At 36.5% G+C, this 23,062-nt stretch overlaps 2 protein-coding genes across 2 annotated transcripts in view; one reads left to right on the plus strand and one right to left on the minus strand.

Annotated features, from left to right (window-relative positions):
* LOC135838338 (cytoglobin-2-like) overlaps positions 1 to 23,062 on the plus strand; it is a 386,622-nt gene that overhangs the window by 131,628 nt on the left and 231,932 nt on the right. The gene's annotated exons all lie outside the window — the stretch shown is intronic.
* Positions 12,465 to 17,567, minus strand: LOC135838722 (uncharacterized). The gene is made up of 4 exons (XM_065354470.1): positions 17,554 to 17,567; positions 17,287 to 17,458; positions 14,249 to 15,878; positions 12,465 to 12,862 (listed from the first exon to the last, which is right to left on the minus strand). The coding sequence occupies exons 1-4, from the start codon at positions 17,565 to 17,567 to the stop codon at positions 12,762 to 12,764; spliced, it is 1,917 nt and encodes a 638-aa protein (XP_065210542.1). The 3' UTR covers positions 12,465 to 12,761.

The raw sequence follows: 23,062 nt of genomic DNA on the forward strand, positions 1-23,062 counted from the left end.
GATGCGTTTTTTGGCTTCATCTCGTGTTTTGTCTCCATCCGATATGATGTCTACTCTCTAAATTTGAAACAGTCAATTTTCACTGCTTAGCAGTCACGACATTTTGTCTTCTTGAAAGCAGTAGTTTTTCACTGTTTTGCAGTAGAAAAAACTACTGCTTTTAAAAAGGCAAAATATCGTGACTGCTTAGCAGTGAAAATTGACTGTTGAGTAGACAGTGTACGTACGTAGAACTGTGTTAAAATCTTCTAAAAAGGTTTAATACATACTACCTTTGGAGTCGGAATTCATCGATTCGCAACGAGTATGGGCACTTGGGCAGAATACGCTCTGAAAAGACAGGAAGCTAATGCTCAGAATAGGTTTCTACTTCGTAATGGTTTGAATACATGTTTGAAAAATTCAGTACCATTCTGATCTTTTTTGAAAACGTTGTTTGCAGACATGTAACTTCGAAGGATTTAGAAGACAGTTAGGATCGATACGCCCGCGCCAATATTTTTGTAAATAAATCCTCTTCTTAGGTCATTTCGATATCCTCTTGTTCATAGCTAGCCGCTCGTACGTTACGAGATTCCAATTTCTCCAGCTCGCTGTTCATTGCCTGATCTAAAACAAGAAAATCATAATGTGCCGGATCTCCGGCGGTTAACGTTACATCAGCATGGTGTGTCTCGCTCTCAATTGGCACTTCACTAGATTTTTGGACTTTGTCGAAAAGGTCATACTTAGACGTGGGAAACAAGACAATCGAATTACTGAGATCACGTATTTCTGCTAATTCTTCAACCATTTTTAGATGGCAAATTGCGCTATATTCGAAATACTTCGCCTTTTCTAAAAATTCATGGAGAACCACTGAACTAATATTTTTCTCAAAAATCAGTAGGGTTCTGTTCCCACATCAAGTCTCAAATGCAAGCCGAAAACTTCAAAAAGTCCCCATCAGGTGCATTCCAAGCATTTGATGTAGATTCGTGGTGTAACAGCTACGCTTACTTGTTAGTTCTGTACAAAGTACATACAACCGCATAGATTTCAGAGAAGAAACTCTTTAAACGATAGAGGAGTAGATGAGGATAGAAGGCGAGCGAGGCGACGTCGGCGTAGTATAATTTTCACGATGACTACGTCTTCGCTCGCTCGTCGTCGTCGTCATATTACAGATTAGTAATTCTGCAAGATACACTCTATAAATTGTTTAATTAACTGTGTTGATTTTCTTAAACGGTTTCACAAGATAACAAAATTAACTGTAAGAAGTTTAATCGCAGCTTTTGATAGGGTTGTTGTGTATAATCTATAACGCCTCAACAAAGCCGATTCTCTGTGTGCTTTTGAGAAAGCACAAGCGGGTGAGAAAAAGTATTATTTCGCCTACTCGAGGTGCATCGCAGCGTGCAGATGGAAGAACTGTTCTAACTACGGTGCGAGATTGGGTAGCTTTTGTTTGGGAACAGTTTGCATTTTTTTGAAAGCGCTTTTCTCAGCCTAATGGGGTAGATTTTTTAACCTTTGGGGGGGGGGCTGGAATTATGTGATATGTACCAGAATGTTAGGTACTAGAGGGCCAAAACTGATTGAAAACGGTTTCAGTCGATCCAGCATATTGAAGTATTGTAAAAATAAAATATAAAATGTGTCAGAAGTGGCTCCCATAGAGAATAATACCATCATAACACACAATATAGAATATTTTAAAATTTTACAATGTAATTATTGTTGAATTTTACTAAATTTTACCACATTTTGTGTTGAATTACACAATATTACCTACTTATTGTGAAATTTCACATCTGGGAGCCACTTCTGAAACAGCTGGGAAACGTTTTCAAACAATATATTTATAATCACCTCGCGTTCCACGCTGCCATGAGTCGTGTTGATCACTTGTTGTAGAGAAGATTGAATTTCTAAAATTTGGCCTGCATTATCGTTATTTAATACCTCTTCTTGGATCGGATCTTCTTGCATTCGATCTTCTTGCATCGGTTCATCTTGTACCAATTCATCTTGCACAGGTTCTTGTTCGATTATTTGTATAGGCTGATCGTTTACACCATGAACAACTTCACCGACAACCTGTTCTTGGGCCATAATCTCGTTCGCTCGTTGAGCATTAATTTGTTCCTATTTACAAATATAACATATTTATTACGAATTTAAAAGATAATCTTCATATCATAAAAACAATAGATGAAATTAAATTATTAGTTCATCATTTTAATAAAAATGTTTACCACTCTAGCATTGTGTCTGGCGTATGCCTCTAAAACGTTCAACTGTTGGCCAAGCGGTTGCTGTGGAACAGGTTGGAGTGCCGGTAGAGTTGCATTTCGCTGTTGAATTTCAGCAGCCCTTTCAAAAACGTGTCGAAAATTTTCCTGAAAAGAAAAAGAAATCTTTAACATACGAGGAATTTCATTATGAAATTAAATGAATACCATACAGTATTATGAAGAAATTATATAAATTAATTGATAATCACGTATCAATATTTAATGAGACTTTCAATCGTATGTAAAATGTTATGTGTAATGTACATATGGGTATTTATAATGTATAATGTATATTATATAGGTAACAGTAAATAACGACGTAAATTTTATTCCTAATACATGTGTCCCAATTTGAAATCAGTTTTAGGTGCTGGTTCCTATCCGAAGAAACCAGTACTGCAATTTTCGAAGACTTTCCTTTCAAAAAATTAAAAATTTTCATTTTTGAATCAAATTAATTCAATTTGTCATAATACTGAAGAGTTTACTTTTACAATCATTACTATAAGTAAGTAGGTACTATAAAATCAAACTTACTCTCAATGGAGCACGTTGCCTTGGTGGGTCTGTAACTGAAGTTGGCTGTGAATTATTATTAAAATATGTTAGAAGCTAGTTTGAGAATTGATAATATATTGCTATATGTTTTTGTAATTTACCCATCTGTTCGGTACATTAGGAATTGGTACCAAAATATCTTCCAACCTCCACCGGGCGAACAGATCTCGAACAAACACATAACAATTTTCAATCACGTACATAGGTACTCCATGGTAGAGGCAGTTTTCATGCAATTGGCGCAAAACATCCTCTAACCTGCCATTGTTGTTATCCTTATCAGCCTTTACTAACCCTCTATCGGTACCTTTGGCGTCGAACACCTAAACAATGTAAACAAAGTAGCATTCAAATGATATTTTAGTAATAATACTTTGTAATAATAAATTACATAATTAATATATTTACAAATATATCCCTTGATGAATACCTACTGCGAGAGATCATATCGGAAACTTAAATCTCGATAGTAGTATTTGTTTCGATCGTGTATCACATTAGCTGCATCCCGATACCATATTGGCCGCATTTCGTCCAAATGTACATGAGAGCGTACCACGATACCATCTTGTTTTCATGATCCCAATAATCCGTATAAACCGGTACATAAGCGTAGCCTTTTCCTAAATAAATTATAACTGGGGTATCGAATTTCACCCAGCTAAATCTGTTGACAAAAAACACAGAATTACGATAAAGTATTTTTGCTTTAATAATCCAATTCTGATACTCACATAAAATCGAAGTCATTCGGCCTATCATCCATTTCAAACCACTGAAAAACATAAAATTTCAGTTGTGGTTTTAAAACCACACAATTTGAAAAAATGTCGAGATTATTATCTACACGTCATTACATCAACTGCGAAAAGAATTGAATGTGGAATTAATTGAAATAAGTAGTTGAAAATAAAACACTAAAATTAGCCATCACAGGTAAAAATCACAAATCTTAAGTACTTAATTTATTTGAAACTAAAAAGCTTCTGCACATGGCCTAGTTATATGAAATTAAAATTTAAAAAAGAATCATTGAAAATAGTAAAATTATTCGAATTGTTAAAAATGAAATAAAACACATAAAGTATAATATTAGGCATGAGTAGGTAGTTATCTTGGGTACTAATTTGCATATAAACTACATAGTTCACTGAAATTCTACCAAAAATAACCTTGGGTGAAAATACTGAAAATCACAAAACTCCTCTTTCGAAAAATCCAGCATCTGGTTTTCATGGAAGGCGATCTGATCAAGATCAGTATGCACTTCACTTAACGTGTCATTCAATAATCTTTTCAGATCAGTCATTTTGTGTTGTGCCAATTTCGAAGTCTTTTTATGAATCACTATATAGTTAATCGCTGAACTTGACTCAGTATCCCGAAAATTAATATCCATATGGTTTTGTTGATATCCATTATCACATCTTGTTCATTCGCAGGAATTAGTATAAAATCGAGCGAATGATCAAACCACCAGCAGCAATCTTACATTGTGGCGATACAGCTTTTGTATGCGCCTTAAGCATGCATACTCATCGGATATATGTAATTGGCGAATATTATTTTCAATTATGTACTTGTAATCAAACTCCGAAGGGTGAATTTCATACCTATGTGGTATTTGATAACCCAGAAAAATTCACTTTTGCACTGAATTTGTTTTCATATCTCATAGCAACATTTGGCAAACTTGAATGTACATACTTCGTCAATACTAACATCCAATTCTTGATCCGGTTTATTGAAAATAAAACTTTTGGTGAATCATTTCAGTTTCATCAACGTCTGGTATGATGAAAATGAATAAATTTTTTTAAAAAATACATATTTTTTCAGAAAAAAATTAAAAGTATCCCTACTAAAAAAAATGGGTTGCCATTTTGATTGACAAGTCAGCCGAGGTCACAGTTCTCTCCTCCTTTGCAAGGTTCTTTGAATATCCGTAAATTCTATACGCGCCGTCAGCGCCCTTGGGTATCTAAGAAAAAAACACGTGTTAGTGTACGCTGGCGTGAGGAATAATGTCGAGGATATGATCGAATTAATTAGCTTATCGATCCACAATTCTACTGAACGCTTCCCGCAAATCGTCATCTGTCTCAGTGGCAATCTCAAACATCTCACGCCGCACCTGCATCTCTACATACCGATGTGGTACTGCGCCGTGAGGATGCTGGGGGACTACATTCGACTTGAGCTGCAGTTGCTCATTAATTGTAACTGCAATTTAAACAAATTTTATTTCCTACATGCCAAAATATTTAACCTTTCTTGCGTAATTAAGCTGAAATATACGTACTGGTACGTCCGCAGTTCCGCACCCTCGTTCAGCGCAGCGGAGCTGCCTGGTATTGTTTCGTCTTATGTTTTTACTTTGTCGATACTCATAGTTATTAAGAAAAAAAATATTGGACGAAGTTGTTAAAATTAACACAATCAACGTAATAAAAAAAAAATGAAGCACACTAATTAGGAATTTTGTGTGACATCGAACGTACACACTACAGGTAGAAAACATTACTGATTGACCTCAACGAATTGAGCAGAATCCACATTTTCTTGATTCTGTTGCGCATGGATGTACTGCCCCAATTCGTAGAGGACCACGGTGGTTCGCAGGGGTTCGAAAGCTGTCCTAATATCAGGTGATTAAGATTGGGATCGAAATTCGGCGCTACGGCGAGCTATATCGAAAAAGCGTGCAAAAATGATCACCAGCCACAATAATTTTTTAAGTGCTTAAGTGCATCTTTCGATTTTTGGTGAATTTTTAAAAATCAAGTTGAAACCAAAAATGAGAAAAAAATCAAAATTTTACCAAATTGACTTAGAAAGCGGAAATTTGGAGATATGCCCTATTTTAGACCTACCAAATAGATTGGAAATGGTTTCAAAAGGTTTTGATCAGTTCTGGAGCTTGCAGCAACTTTTTGATGCTTGAAATTTTCTCATTAAGCACAGAATGAATTTTGGCTTTCCAAATTCATTTGATGAAATTTTGAGGACATCTGCTGGACGCTCCAGAACTGTTCAAATGGCTTGAAACAGTTTCCAATCGATTTAGCAGGTCGAAAATGGGGGGATATGCTGAATTTTTGCTTTCTAGGTCAAGTTGGTACATTTTTGGTTTTCTTTTCTAAAATTCACCAAAAATTGAAAAAAACACTTTTACACTTGAAATTTTGGCTGGTGATGAATTTTTGCATGCTCTTTTCGATCTAGCTTTGTCCAGTTCAGAAAATTTTGCATGAGTCCTATATTGGAAAGCAAAATCTGTGATTTTAGCTGGTCTTTCTATCAAAATGACCGCAAAATGTTGTTCCTTATCTTGATTAGTTCAGTGGATGGAAAGATGGAAAGTTGCTTACTTTTGTGTTCTGAAAATACAAGTACATTCGATGTCGAATTATATGTAGTATTTGCATGATTTGCCTTAATAGTTTGCATTTGCAAAGCTCCATAAATTTCAGTTCATCCAAATCCTTTGTCTCAGCTTGCCATCAATATCGTGGTAGTTAAAGATAGAAAATTGCTTACTGCTGTTGTACTGACTTGAAAGTATTTGTACTTGCAGGTTTTTTTTTACGCTATCTTCTGTTCTTTTTTCCTTCACACTATCAAAATCTGTAGAAGACCCAAGCTTTTCATGCGAGTCACTTATAAAAGTATTGTGGTGCATGTAGAATATATGGACATACTTACCTCAAAATATAGGGATTTCACGGAATCATGAAAATTCTGGTTTTGTTGGCGGTTACCAAGCGGCGCTACATTCAAATTTTTTCTGAAAAAAAAAAAATGAAACATTGAAAAACCACGCCTTACTTGTATTTTTGGTTTACTTATTAATTCGTAGATATACTCACTTCTCTGAGGCCTGAAGTTTTTTTTGTCTTGAGATTTTCACTTTATTTACCCCGTAATACAGCTTATGCTAAATGCGGCGTCCTCGACTAGTGTTAGCTCCATGTATTGCTGTTGTTGTTTGTTTACACTATACTGTATTCGGTGGGGTAGCTTTGAACGAAAAAAACGGTTTTTTTCGTTCAATTTTTTTGGATGACCCTTAATTAAAAATTCCAGAAAAGACTTTCTAGACGTTGAAGAGACATTGATATTCCCGCAAAAAAATGTTTTCATCTCAATATGGAGCCAAATGGCAGATCAAAATGTACCCTTTCAAACTCACCCCGCGTTTGGGGGCACTTTGAAACCCCCTATTTTTTCAACGGATATCAAATCTACGAGTATTCAATACCATGTAAACAAAATGAATAAAAAAGGCAAAAAAGCTGAAAAATTTATTCAAAAAATTGAGAATTCATGAAATATTAAAATTGTGATAATTAAATTACGATAATGATTTTTTAAAACATTCAACCACAATTGATGCACACTTCTTCATCGTTGCAGAATTTTTTTATGGCTCCAGGTATCGCAAAGGACGTATTGAACCCGTTCCTATAATAAAAAGTCACAAAAAGGTCAGCAAGGTCACAAAAATCATAAAAAAATATCAACGTTGGCCCCAGGTATACGTTTTTAATGTCTCATCTTGTCATAAAAAATCTGAAAATAACAAAATACCTATATCAAAATTTTAATGTGAAAAATGTTATCAAAATTATTCAAATTGCCTTTCAATGTGACCCCAAATTTTAAAGTGGTCATTTGAGCGGGAACAATGCATTTTCGTACATAAACAAGTTTATTTATTTCGAAAGTGGAAGGTTTGAATGGCTGATATTTATGGGTACTTACTTGATCACATTAATATTCTCGAAACACTCGCCAGACTGAAATGGAGTAAAATTTTCTGCAAAAACCAAAAATGCAACTAAAATTCACTTACTTATAGTTAGTTAAAAATGCAGGATCACTTTCGCGTAAAACATTATCCGGGGTATCCTCGTGTAGCTTGAAACCTCCCGAATACACATACAGGGTGCCCAGAGATATCGAGTACCCCTAAAAAAGTTTTCTACTGAAATACTTTGGTTGGTCACAGTGAATGATAATAATGATAGCACATGATTGGTTGTTGGACTGGAGAGATAACATTCCACCAATCATATGCATCTATTTCACGTTGCCAACCTATATTTTTAATGAAAAACTTTCTTGGGGGTGCTCGATATTTCTGGGCATCCTGTAGCCCATCACAACACATTTTTAGTTCATACGAGCGTCACTAGGCGGTGTTAAGTAACGAGTGAAGCACCTTTCAAAGTCACCTCGCCGTTTCAAAGCCACCCCAGAATACGGTACACTTTGAACTTGTAAAAATGTTGGTCTCAAATAAAAATAAAAATCGACGATCGTTTAGTTTTTAAATTATAATAAACTGAAAGAAAACATGTAGTAATAAATCGGCATCTAATTTGGTATACTTACCTACATATTATTTGGAATCAAAACGTCTAAACAAGTAATAGATTTGGTACTTATGCTTGCAACAAAGTAACAGTGAAAAACATAAACATATATATATTAAATCGGGTTTTCAAAAATTTCATTTTTTTCTTCAACACCAGGTTTACAGGCTCTTTGCTTACGTTTTTTACTCTTCTTCGTTGAAATGAGTGTCAGCTGTTGAGTAATTTTTTTCCGAGCAATGACTTTGGATTAAGTGAGAACTATAAGAATTACATCTACTGGAACAAGGATGAGCTTCTTGTAAAGGTGGACGTTTTGATTTTAAAATCCAAATAATAAATTTATGTTTACCAAATTAGATATTGATTTATTACTACATGTTTGCTTTCTGTATAATATAATTTAAAAACTAAACGATCGTCGATTTTTATTTTTATTTGAGACCACAATTTTTACAAGACAAAAAAAACAACGTCCGCAAAAATCGCATAATTTACCCATTCGCATAGTTTTTAATAAATGACGTTAGTCAAGTTAAAAAGTTCATGCATTACAAGTTTGACTCAGATCAAAATTCAAAATTTCACAAGTCCAAAGAGGGGGAGAGTTTTTCGGTAGGAACGGAAGGGATGGAAAAGGAATGAAGTAAATTTCTCTTTTTGGTCGGAGACTTTGCATTCTACAAAGATGAATCCAGAATCCTGTTCAAAACGGTCAATCAAAATGACCGCCATTTTGTTAGTATGGCCAACTTGTTTTCGGCAAGTTTGCTTTAGAATATTCCTTAGGATGTCCCCTTCAAGAAAATAGTTCTCATTGTCAGAGGATTGGCCGGGTAGGGGGTGCAATTATTTCCATTCTTAAATGCTGGACTGTATATGATATGTTGTTGAAATTATTTCACGATAATCGCGAATGATTAATTAACAACGAGCTTATTTTTACAACATGTAAATTAACATCGGTAATTTTCGTATGGGCGTCCAGCTATGCAGTATCTATTTACCCATCATTTGTATCCAATTTGAAAAATATTCGAATGAATTTATATTATGAAAATCTACGCAGAAAAATACATATAATTCCATCATTAATTATTATACGTAGCAGTTCGCGTGAAAGTAGGTACGTTCAATTTTAGAGCATTAAATTCCAGTCCCTACATAAATGCGGAACTGAAACGAGTAATTTTACAAAACTTAGAAATATTGGATGTCGATGAAGGGATACGAGCAGGACGAAATACATATTATTCATCAACCGAAAACATATAAATTTCACATTATCGAAAATGTAAATTAATAAACGTAATTAATGGAAAAATCAAATTTACAGCGACGCTGACGACGACGACGACGTCGACGTCGACGTATGGGGAAGAGAAAACGTGTGTATGTGAAGCGTGCGTAGGTCAAACGAATGATGTATCGTTTACACTCGTCGTTAAACTATTTTCAGAGGATTTATTTTGTGACGTTGTTGGGTATTTTGACGGGTCTAAGGTCGAGTGAAACGAGAAGGAAAAGCCAGCTTAGGTGATCTTACGAATGAAAGGATGAGGTTGCCCCCTAAAGGTCATGCAACGAAATACAGTATAGAAACGTTGTTAAGTTGTAATCATTTTATATCAATTTTCTAGAAAAGGGTGTGTTTTTTTACCTACCCATCGAGTTAATTTACCTATTTTCTCATTCGGCGTTTATTAAAATATAGGTACACCGCCGACGACGATGAGAGAAGAGTGTTTTTTCCTCATCATTTTTTTTTCTCTCTCGCAGTTAGGTATTTATACTACGTTTACAAAAATATAACCGCCAAACCCTTGCCCCTCGTCGTCGTCGTGCTGCTATACATAGGCAGCAACTTTTTCGATTATACGGTTCGGCTGCGATATTGAATATAACTGCGAATTCTAGCTAATTCTCGTCGAGTGCTCTTCTCAGCTATTTTTCATCTAAAATAACTAACGATAAACGCGCTAAAATGCTGCCTATAAACGCGATCCAGCTCGCGAGTATACTCGTATTCGCGGCTGCTCAGGCACCAGGCACCAGGCGGTTGCTGTTCTCTGTATATAAAAGCATTCGCAGCAGATAACTTGCCCGGTGTCTGATAATTATTATGGAAAACTCGTTGGAATAAATTAATTGTTCGCAACCACGTGGCACACTATTTCCCATTTGCTGGCGGTTTTATCGGCTCGAATGTACTTAACGAAGAATACGATGCGATAGATGCGGACTGCGGTTTCTCCGCTTGGCAGACGCCGTGGTCGTAGCCGCAGCCGAATTTTATTCGGATGTATCTCTATCTATATACGTAGATCTGCTTGCGAGCTCGCCTAGCCTGATACCTATTACCTATCCCCTGTAGCTCGTAATGCTCGCTTAAGTTAGTTGGAAATATTCGGTGATTTTTCACGTAGATATGGCCAGCTGAAGCGATGGAAAAAAGTTTTTCACCGTGATTGTTACATGTTAGTAAGTTCGTGTCTGGTGCATACTTTCTTCGAAGATGGATTGGTGTTGCCTACTTATAGGATTGAAAAAAATCGGCGTTCAGGGTTGGATATTATCGATGTAAAATCTGTTAGCGCGGGGAATATTCTCTTCTTTGTATGTTATATGGAATGTAATCGCAGCTGGCATTGCATGCCTGGGAGCTGCCGTCGCCGGATCGCGGGCCTGATAGGTTCAATTTTTCTTGAACCTCACTGAATTCTTTCTCGATCGAATCGTTGACTTCGGTAATCGTAGCAGTCGAAGAATCGTCGCTATTGTTTTCTTGAAGCTCGGATAAATCGATAAGACCAAGGTAATGATCTCACACAACACAAATTACTAATACTAAAACACATATAACCCTACACGTTCGAAGATACCTGAGAATGCATGAGCAAATCAAAAAAGAGTTCAAAACCACGTCAGGCGCCAGATCAAATTGCTTGATCAATTTTGGCACGTAAGACATCTTCGAATGTAAACAAAACACACAAATCATGTAGGTATAAAAAATATCCAAAAATTATTTCAATTGTTACCTCAATCGACGACATATTGGATAAATAACGTATACAAAGTAATAATCCAAAGGCATTAAATTTAAACACAGCAGTGTGTATTTAATTGAAGTGATCCGGTTTTTATTGAGATACACATTTGTGAAATGTGCTGTGATAGGATGAGGAAATATGCTTAAAAAACGTTTGATTAGAACTTAAACATCAAGGTTAGCAATTGAGAGCTGTGGCTAATAATGTAACCAGAGGAAGACTGGGCTGAAGATTCTGATCAAATGTCGCCCATCAGAATAAACTTTAGCTCCTAGAGTGTACTGATGAAAGCTCTAGAAAAGGGTGATTTCCCGAAAAAATAACCCTCATCGACTCGCAGTTTCAAAAAATGTTTTTTCTTTTCAATTTTTTGGAATTGAATCTTACTGCTCCTATGTATGTATGTACGTTTTACTGTAATTTGCTCGTGATGTTTTCCGAGGCTTCATCAATTAGATAGTCCAGCATATGGCATATATGGAGTAATTGCAACCCCTCTCCCCCGCCTTCCAAACCTCCGGGATAAATTTTTTCTTCAAGAACATTTCACAGCAAACTTGGCAAAAATGAAGTTGGCCCTACTAACAAAGTCTTTCTGCGACTGATCAAATCTCATCAAATTAATAAACTAAAACATATTAAAAATATTATTAACCTTACTACATACTTTCAATAATGCAATTTTTACGATGTAGGTATTATAAGTAGGTAATCATCAAACTAAAGAAAACCAAGTCTCATAACAGGTTCAGAATAGACTTACATTTTCTTATTATGTTGTACTCTCGAATGTTGCATTTTTTTGTGCATTCTACATACCTACATTTTAACAGTGTTTAGGAAAATGCTTTCTCACATAGTTTTCAATGAAATATCCATAATTTAAATCAGTTAAATCTGAAAATAATATCATATCATGATTCATACATAAACGTGAGCTACATACAATACAACCAACTTGATATAAACGAGTGGGAACAGCTCGAAAATTAATGTATCAAGATCTTGGTATAAATTTCATTGTATAATTTGATACATTTGGACGAATTACTCACTCCTAAAAAGCGAACCAAGGTCGTATTCACCACTCATCACCCTACAATGTATCGCAGTTGATAGCTTGATTACTGTTGATAACTTGATCCATATTGAGTTACGCGGAAATAATTTTACATTGATAAAAAAGTATCTAAGTCAACGTTTAAATTTCCATATTTACAATTTTGTCGGTATAAATAAAAACAGTCTTATAGTTTAATACACAACACAACAAAATTCATTCAAAAATTAAATAAAAATATTACAAATAATATCAAAATAATATATTAAAATACTAGGTATTTAAAAGGAAAAAAAAAATGAAAAGTTTTTTTTATATCACTCTGTTCAAATCTGAACTAGAAATATCGATCTGGCAGAAATTCCGCCAATTCGTTTCTTTCTGAACTTAGAATATTGGTATTTACACATATAAGCAATCCTATGAGCAAATTCTAACCATATGATGAAGCTCCACCACCGACGGAGCCACCACCGCCTCCATTACCACCGCCACTTATGCTAATGGAACCTTGGTGTTGCGATCCATAGCTACCTATAAATGGAGAAGAAGAAAATAGATTACAAAAAAATGATGAAAAATAAATAGAAATGAAGTAAAGTGGTCAAATGTGGCCACAGGGGATTTTCTCCAGATAAATGCAACCTGGCAAGCCGATCACATTTACTGGTTTCAAAATCATTTAAATCGAAAGTAGAGAATATTTCGCATCTTTTGAACACCTTATGTTCAAAAAATAAATGAAATTTGTGGGCGAAATTTATTTTTGAAAATTGCAGTTTTTTTGTCCGAAGTGGCCTGTTGAAAAATGAAGAAAAAAATTTCACCAAGTTCACCTACAAAGCTAAAATTTGGTTTACACGCTATTTTCGACCTGCTGAGTCGATTGGTGACAGTTTCGAATGGTTCTAGAGTCTCCAGCGGATTTTAAGTTTCTCCAGTTTTTGAAAAAAACGCTCAAAAAGGGTCCAGACTGGTTCGAAATCGTCACCGATCAACTCAGCAGGTGGAGAATAGTGTGTAAACCAAACTTAAGTCTTTTTTGTATACGCGTTTGCGGACGATGATTTTTTCATGTTTTTTCAAAATCAATCACTGGAGAAAATTTTGGATTTGAACTGGCAAAAAAAATTCATAATACATACTTGCCTAAATCGATGGAAAGGGTCGCAAAGAAGGCAAATTCTAGTTTATAGGTCTTGAATTTCACTTTCACCCAATTCACAGCGTTTTTTCGAGAACTGGAGAAACCTAAAATCCGCTGTAGGCTCCAAAACAGCTCGAAACCGTCACCAATCGACTCACCAGGTAGAAAATAGGGTATAAACCAAATTTTAGCTTTTAAGGCTGATTTGTTGAAATTTTGATTTTTTCATATGTAATTTTGGCCTGAATTAAAATGTTTAAGAAGTTCGCCAAAAATCGAAAAATAAATCTCAGCATCTGAAATTTTGGCTGGTGGTTTATATTAGGGTTTTCTTTCAATTCCTTTTTGTCGGTTCAACAATTTTTATACCAGTTGAGATATTTCACTTGTAGGTGGAGAGTCAAAAAAAGGAAGCATACCAAACAACTTTCTAAGTCAACGCTGTAAAATTTTTATTTTTTTAAAATTTTTTGAGCCACCTCTGATTTTTAAAAATTTACCAAAAATCGAAAGCTGCACTTTGACCTCTGAAATTTTGGCTGATCTCTTCTTGCATGCTCTTTCAATTTAGCTTTCTCCGGTTAAAAATTTTTTCTGCCGGTCGGGACAACTTCATTGTGCAAAGATTTCAAACCAGGTGGCCACCTTTGAATAATGTGGAAAAATTTATGCTAGACCTGCCAACAAAACTATTTGGTCTATTTATCATGGCCACATTTTAGGATTTTGCTTTAATGCAAAATGTTAGAAAAAAGTTCAAGTACAATACATACCTTGAGCTTGGCCGTGGCCGCCACCACCTCCAGTTCCATGTCCTTGTGATCCAATATGTGTCGGTCGAGGTCTGTATCCGCCGCCGCCGCCTCCATAGCCGCCACCATGGAATCCACCACCAGCGCCACCTCCAAATCCTCCACCACCCGATCCGTAACCTCCGCCGCCACCTCCGAACGATCCACTTCCACCTGCGCCTCCTCCAAATCCTCCACTTCCGCCAAATCCTCCGGAACCGCCACCTCCAAAACCACCAGAACCGCCACCTCCAAATCCACCTGATCCGCTACCTCCAAAACCACCTGAGCCACTTCCGCCGAAACCTCCCGAACCACTTCCACCAAATCCTCCAGAGCCGCTACCACTTCCACTTCCTCCAAAACTGCCTGAGCCGCTTCCACCGAAACCACCTGAACCGCCGCCACTACCTCCGAATCCCCCCGAGCCGCCGAAACCTCCGGAGCTGGATCCACTGCCACCAAATCCTCCAGATCCTGACCCACTGCCGCCCCAACTACCAGAGCCAGATCCACTACCACCGAATCCTCCAGAACCTGAACCACTACCACCAAAACTACCAGATCCGCCAAATCCTCCTGAGCCAGATCCACTTCCACCAAATCCACCCGAACCACCAAAATTGCCCGAACCCGATCCTGATCCACTTCCTCCGAATCCACCAGAACCCGATCCGCTGGCACCTCCTGATCCGCTTCCATAACCGCCGCCTCCAAATGAACCAGAACCTGAACCAGATCCGGATCCTGATCCAGAACCAGACCCACTGCCACTTCCATGACCTCCGCCTCCACCATGACCACCGCCTCCACCATGACCTCCGCCTCCACCATGACCACCGCCATGTCCACCTCCGAATCCGCCACCAAATCCTCCTCCATGACCGCCTCCAAATCCACCACCGAATCCGCCGCCATGACCACCTCCTACACCGCCACCTTGACCTCCTCCTAATCCACCATGTCCACCGCCATGACCGCCGCCATGGCCACCTCCACTACCATATTCACCCCCTTGTCCTGACGTTTGACCTTCAGATGATCCGCTACCGGATCCGCCACCTCCAATATTCCCATATCCACCTCCACCCGCTGTGACAGAACCGCTCCCTTGACCCTGACCGCCACCGCTGGCTTGACCACCACCTGTTCCACTTCCTCCAGAAGCGCCACCTGCGCCAGGTTTGACAGCAGCAGCACCTCCGCCAGGTTTGATTCCAATTGGTTTAATTGGTTTGAGATGATTAGGACTAACAACTGGTTTTCCTGGTTTGCCGAAAGGAGATCCGTTGAATATCGGTTTGTTTCCAATATTGTACAAATTGTATCCGATGTGATGGGCCAACGTATTACCCTGGCCAGTGAATATTCCACCGGCAATGCCACCAGGAGGATGATCTCCTGTTAATGTGAACCCTTTTGGTTCTTTGGCATCACTTGGTACTTTGCCATTTGTCGTTGGTTTTGGTTTTGAAGCATCTTTCGAAGGCGATGAAATTTTCAATGGGCTCGATTGCTTGGCTGCAGTGTTACTCGCAGCTAACGGTTTTAATGTGGTTGCCTTGTTTGCTTCTACAGCGAAAGCTACGCTAAAGAGTAGCAAAGATGAGATCTGAAAATTAATTTACTCGTTTACACTTCGATTTAAGAAAAGAAAACGCTTAATTAAGAAGTAAAATGAAAATTTGTTGAAAATCACCAAACTTTAACGATTGAAAAAAAATACAAGCTGAATTCATCTTGTAAAAAATAATCAAAAAAGTATATTCAACTTACCAAAATCTTACTCCAATCCATACCAATCGAACGTAACCAACACCACAATAAATTCACTTTCAATCACATATGATTCACTTACAATGCATATCGAACATAATGAAACGGGCACTTGAATATATTATTTTAAATACTCGAACTCGTTCGCCATATAATCATCTCGCCGAAGAAGAGATGGTATTGTTGAAAGAAAAAAAAAGAATACCCTCCTGTCGAGAGACCATCTTACAGTATACAAAGTATAGACTAGGTTGCCGGGTCAATAGGCTCCCTTCCCCTGGCAAGGTAACTTTTAACGTTACATTTTGAAATTCCTGCTGAGCATAGATCAATTACGTAAAATTATAAGATCAGATTTTCGAGAAATTTGCACATACGTTAATATTATGTAGGTACGTATAAATTTCAGAGCAACGGCGAATTGGCACTATGATACGCAGCCCAGATAGGCAGCTGACATTTTTATCTCAACTTTTTGATATTAGATCTACATAGTAGCCTTGACATCTATATTACACTAGGCAACTTTTTTTGACCTTTTTTTATTTTGGAAAAATTATCATAAAAAAAAACAAAATTCAAATTCTGTACCTGCCCAGATAGGTAAGTTATCTATTTCGAATCAGGAAAATCTAAAAATCTGCTATATAGACTCTGAAAAGGCTCGAAACCACGAACCAAATTTCATTTTTTTAATCCCAATTTTATCAAATTGTGACCTTTGAATTTTTAAACAGTTGAGAGTAAACTTTTTTTGTGTAGTTCTAAAATTTCTCTGCTGGTAGAAATAATCCAGGAGTGGAAAGAGGGGTGAGAGGCTCATAATGTCAAGTGAAAAATCATTCAAGGCCACTTTACAAATATTGCAGAATTTCAAGCTCGTAAATCTGCTCTCCAACTAACAAAAGTACATACTCTAGCTCGAATACAAATTCTGACATCGGAATCGTTGTAAAATGTGCTTTAATTCGAGTACCCGTTAAGCACTACTCTCTGTGTACTTACGTCTATGTAGTATTTTTTTTTTTTTTTGTCATCTACAAAATGTAACCAAACGTCTGTCTTTATAATATTTTGCGAATCTCTTTTTCTTCTTTGAATGGTGCAAGAACCGCTTATTAGAGTAACAATCGCGATATTTGATCCGATCCGATCAATCGATCTACTCGACCAAAAGAAAGTAATCAATCATGGTTCATGGTGATTGTGACGATTCTCTCATCACTTGCAATAAAGATAGCTACCTTATCGTCGATCGAGTTATGTAAAAATGATACACCAAAAATAATCATCGCCGATGCTGCGGCGCCATCATCATCGAGCTTATACCTTCGCCACCTAAGTTCTTCCAAGAAGAAAGTTCCTCTCCTCGTATTACGCATTATACTGTTACGTGACGTGTCGCTGTTACAATTGCTTTTCAGAAATAAAATAATAGAAAAATTAAAATCACTATTTGGCCTTGTCTCTCTCTGTCTCACGATTATGACATCGTCTTCTCAACATCGTACTTCCATTTCCCCATATTATAGTACCACATACTTAGTAAGGCTCATATAAGTACTCTGTATTAGGCGATTCGATTCACAAACAGAAGCGAACGAATTGTGTAATTAATGCTATTAATAAAATTGACAGCAGAGGTACGATGAAATGCGGTAGCGAAATATTGAGAGATTCCGCCGAAGGCTATGCTCTTCCGATCTTCTTGAATCGATGAGATATTCACCTCAAGTGGAGAGAAAGACCTTAGGAAACGTTTCGAGCTTCGAAAGTAGGGATCTACGGTTTCAATATTTTTACTTTTTTCTCTATTTTCCATCTGTACCCAAAATATTTCATAATTAAAAACGGAAGCGAAAAACACTTGCTAACAATAACTGCACAGTAGCGACGTTGATTACGATTGAGATGAAAAATCAAAATTGAACATGTACCTACCATACACCATCTGACTGCATAATCGAAACAATGGTAAAATTATGTACAGACATAGATTAAGTACCTAATCGTAATCGAGATACAAAATCAAACACGAGAGTAAAAAATATAAATTAGGAATGATGAAGTTACAACCTCAAACACAAATTAAAATAAATGAAGCACAATCGAATAATACCTCAGGGTAAGAGTAAAATAAATTGAGAACAATCTGGTTCTCAAACTGATGAGGGTAAAAATAAATTAGGAACATTCTTAAGTTATCAAGCGAGAGTTGAAAATGTGTAAATAAGGCACAATCAAGTTATCAAAATAATAGTAAAATGAATTTGGAATGATAAACTTACGGAGTAAAATGAATTAGGAATGATAAACTTACAGAGTAAATTGAATTCAGAATGTACAGTTTTTTGAGATCATGAATGATTCTAAAAAAGCGAAGTTTGGCATGTATGTACTCTGTATCTGACCTGCCAAATCAATTGGAAATGGTTTCAAACAGTTTTGAGCAGTTCTGAAGCCTCTACCTAGCAGATTTTAGAAACTTGAAATTTCCACAAAATTTTATCAAATGAAGTTGTAAATCCGAAATTCACGCAGCGCTCCAACTTAAACACGCTATCAAGTCGACTGCTGGTGGGTTTGAGTCATTTTGGAGCCCCCAGCAACTTTTTGGATATTACTGTAGCCTCTAGTAAACTATTGAAATTTGAATTGCGGATTTCCAACTTCATTTGATGAAATTTTGTTGAAATTTCAAGTTTCAAAAATCTGCTGGAGGCTCCAGAATTGCTCAAAATGGTCTGAATCCGTTTCCAATCGATTTAGTAGGCCGAATGCTAAATTTCAGCTTTTTAGGTCAATCTGGTAAAATTTTGATTTTTTTCTCGTTGGCTTGAATTTGATTTTCAAAAATACGCTTAAAAGCGAAAAATGCACTTCAGCACTTGAAATTTTAGTTGTTGATAAATTTTTGCATGCTCTTTCGGTTCAGCTTTGTCCAGTTCAAAAAATTTCGTACAAGGTCTATGTTGGGAAGCAAAATTTGCGATTTCGGTCACCTGCCAATCAAAATGGCGGCGGCCATTTTGTTAATATGACTAACCTTTTTTTTTCGGAAAGTGTGCTTTAAACTGGTCCTAAGGATGTCCCCTTCGAGAAAAAAGTTCTCCTTGTCAGAGGATCGGCTGGCTTATCAGTTATCAATTTTATCATGAATAACCTGGTGGTTAAAGATGGAAAATTACTTACTTTTGTGTTCTGAAAATACGTAAGACGTATTTAGTGGAATTTGTTATAGTTGGTCTTAATGGTTTGCGAGGCTTCATCAATTTCGGTTCATCCTAATCCTTTGCCTCAGCTTGCTATCATTAGCGTGGTAGTTGAAGATAGAAAGTTGCTTACTGTTTTTTACCGAACCAAAAATTTTTTCATTGATTGAAGAGTCCACGGAAAGAACCAGGTAAGTCACTTTTTCAAACTTTTGAGTTACGGCGTTTTGAAGTATCAGAATGCTCCAATTTTGTAGGGAATTTGAATTTCATCAAGGTAATGACTGGAAATACATCACACAACATCCCACAAACACAACTTGAGGCATTGTTGGAAAAAAATGAAGAGATGCAGTGGCGTAGCCAGGATTTTCTCAAGGAGGGGGCAAAACCAGATTTTTAGGCATGAAAAATCGAAATGAGGGGTAATTTTCTGGAAATCTATTGTAATGTGTGGTGATTTCATGAAAATGAAGGCAAAATTACTGCTCGAGCGAAGCGAGAGCGAAAATTTTCGGAAAAAATGGGTCCAAACAACGAAAAAACGTCCATTTTTGCATGTTTTCTTTCAAATTTTCACTCTTAAGGGGGGGCATGACCCCCTTCGCCCCCCTTGGCTACGCCACTGAAGAGATGGCCAGTCACGACTTGAAAAGTCACTCTTTTCGTGAAAAAATCAAGCAAAAAATCGAAAAATCAGTGTTTCGCAACAACTTGAATTCGATAAAAATCGATTATTATGATGACATAATGAAAAATTTTTGTATTTTAAATAGTTAACGATGTTGAAATTTTCTTCTTGTCGCCTCACATTTGGTCTCGGCTCATTTTTCTCCTCTCCTCTTTTTTTTAAAGGCCATTTTAACCATGAAAAATCGATTTTTTTAAAAATCTAAATGGACTACATTTTTCTACTCCTCAGTGTGATTTTAATTCAACCCTAAACTCATTTTTCAAAAAAAGTGACTTACCTGGTTCTTTCCATGGACTCTTCAATTGGAGCAATCGATATTATTTATTTGCAATTTCAGTAGGTTTCGAACTGTGTTGCTCTGATTTGTGGATTAAAAAGTTCATAAAGTTCACATTCCATCAATCCTACCATGTTTACTCATACTCCTTCTTGTTTACCCAACCCAAATTTTAAAAATTGACAAAGTCTTCGAAAATTATGATATTCAGAATCAGTCATTGGTAATTCCTGTAGGGTGATAACCACTTTCATTAATTATTCTCAACGAAAATCTATCCGTATCACTAAACTTCGCAGTCTGTACTTCAAAAAATTTTAATGAGCAACCCGATTTATAAAATGAAACTTGAAAAATGCCAGTTTTATGTGTGACCTGTGGTGTTAAATTCGCTCAAAACTCTAGTCTGAATCGTCACATGCGAAAATTTCATGATTTCCCAGCAATTGTTTTTAAAAAGTCGACTACACGGTTATGTTGTATGTGTCAATGCGAAGACTCGCCGTTTAATCTTCGAAATCACTTCACAACACAATGTACAACTGGAAGAGAAAACTTAGCTCATATTTCCACCTTTTTCAAAAATCCGTCACAAAATGAAAAAATCAAAATCAACATTTTGTGATGAGGTCGGTGTCACGTCGTCTTTTAGTGAGCCAAATTTTAATTTAATCAGAGTTAACGGTCTCTGTAGTTTGAAGGGGAAAATTCTTGGTGTTGCAATTTCAAAGTTCTTTCATCTTCGTTGTACATACATATCACTTGCTGTTGAGCAAAATGAGTAATTGAGTATTTTTCTAAAGATGAAATCGACCGAGTAGACAAAAAAAGTACCCAATAATATTCATTTATTTGTGTTTTTGTTGCTTCATTACTCATTATAGGATTTTTCTTCGTTTTTTCTTTTTTTTCTTATGATTTAGCGAGAAATTAATAAAATAAATTACTTAGAACTCATCTTATTTATTGCTCGCGATTGAATCAGCAACGTAAAACGTAAATTTTTACAAGTCCAGAATTGTGATAAGGATGGCTGATTGTTTGGTTACGGCGGGTGGGGGTCTATGGTCGAACTATTAATTATCCTGCAAAATTGTATTCGTACAGCTTAATTTTAAAATTTAGAGATGACCTAAATTGCAGCTCTGAATGTTCAGTGGGAATGAGCAGTGCTATTTTTGTTTCATCATTGTCCATTGTTTTGCCTTCAATTCTATTTTCTACCATATTTTTGTTATTTTTTGTGGTTTTTGACTACGCGGACGTTGATAACTCACTAAGGCTTGCCGTTGTCAATTTCAAGGATAATTTGAAGAAACGATTTAGGTATGCCTAATCCCCTTGAAATTAAAAATAGATAGGTAATTAGTCAAGCCATAAGGGTAGGTATATGAGAATAATAGGTATTATAAAATAAGTGGCAAGGCCATAATACACGATTAAAAATAGATAGGTAATTAAGAATATGTATAATTAAGAGGGTAGTGGATGACGGACGTCACAGCTCGCGCGAATGATTCTGTGGAAAATGACGAATTGTACTATAGGTATGTAAACTGTTCCAAGAAATTGCACTGACATTTTCCCACAAAACTCGTTTTATTCGTTAGCTTCTTCCAACAGATCATTTTTGAGGTACTTAAGTATTTTTCTTGATCGTTCGCGAACGATTTCATAGATCACGTTCACTGATCGCGAACGAATAAGTGTCTGAGTTCCTGAAAAATTGTCTATTTTGTTCGCTATAATGAATAATGATGAAATTTCCTCTCAAAGTATTGTTCACTAATATTAGGTATTTGCTTGGCGATTGACATGACGAGGTGGATTCTTTTACGTACGATTCATTCAAGATAGTTTTAAATCGTTCGTGAAATTACATATCATATAAACACTTCTCAGTTTGTCAATTTATGTTCGTCAATATCTCCTTGTGGCTAGACTCATATCTCTTCTATACATGTTGGGTGAATTGGAAATTTTTTGTTCAAAAACTCGTTTTGGAGTATGATTATTTTCCCCGAAAAAAAAAAGATTTTTCACCACTGTGGGCAATGAGGGTGGGGCGGGGGAGAATTTTCCGGGTGTAACATTTTTTTAAAAAAGTACCCAACCATGTTTCATAAAACATGAAATCCGAGGACAGGGGCATTGTTGGAGTTTGATATTCTGAAGCTCAGTATGCGAGAGTTTTTGCTTTTTTGGCGATGCTTAATCCATTTTTAATACTCGATGATTCTAGAATACTTTTAAAATTCGAGTTGAAAATATCCCACTTGTAAAAATGTACATTTCCGAGCAGTGTATCACCTCGAATATGCAATTCGCCTACCCTAAATGGTGAATTGTGTTGTAAAATTCCAACAATCATTCAAGAAAGGTTGTACATATGAAAAATAAATCCCTCATTGATCTTTCATTTTCACCTCGCGTCATTTTGTATTCAACCTCAAATTGCAATGAAAAATACTGCAGCGCAATCGAATCGAGCTTGTGAACACAAAGAAAAGAAAAATCGAATTCATTCGCAGCATGTACCTATACCTACTATATTTGCGCCAAAAGAAAACCACCTGTCAAATTGTCACGATCGGTGGTGTACTGTAGGTCACTTTAGGTACGTGGGTAGTTTGTAAGTACGTACGTACTACGTAGACGTACATCTCTCCTGCTCACTCATCTACATATAAGCTTCGAGGTGAACAAAAATCGTATGCATATCAAAGCGTACACAGATATACGTTTAATTTTTAATGAGTTTTCACATTTGTATGTAGGTATAGATATGCATGACGTAGGTAGGCACTAGGTACTCATCATTGGTGAAAATGACGCCA

The sequence above is a fragment of the Planococcus citri genome, chromosome 3 (assembly GCF_950023065.1).
Source record: "Planococcus citri chromosome 3, ihPlaCitr1.1, whole genome shotgun sequence".
NCBI classification, from domain to species: Eukaryota; Metazoa; Arthropoda; class Insecta; order Hemiptera; family Pseudococcidae; genus Planococcus; species Planococcus citri.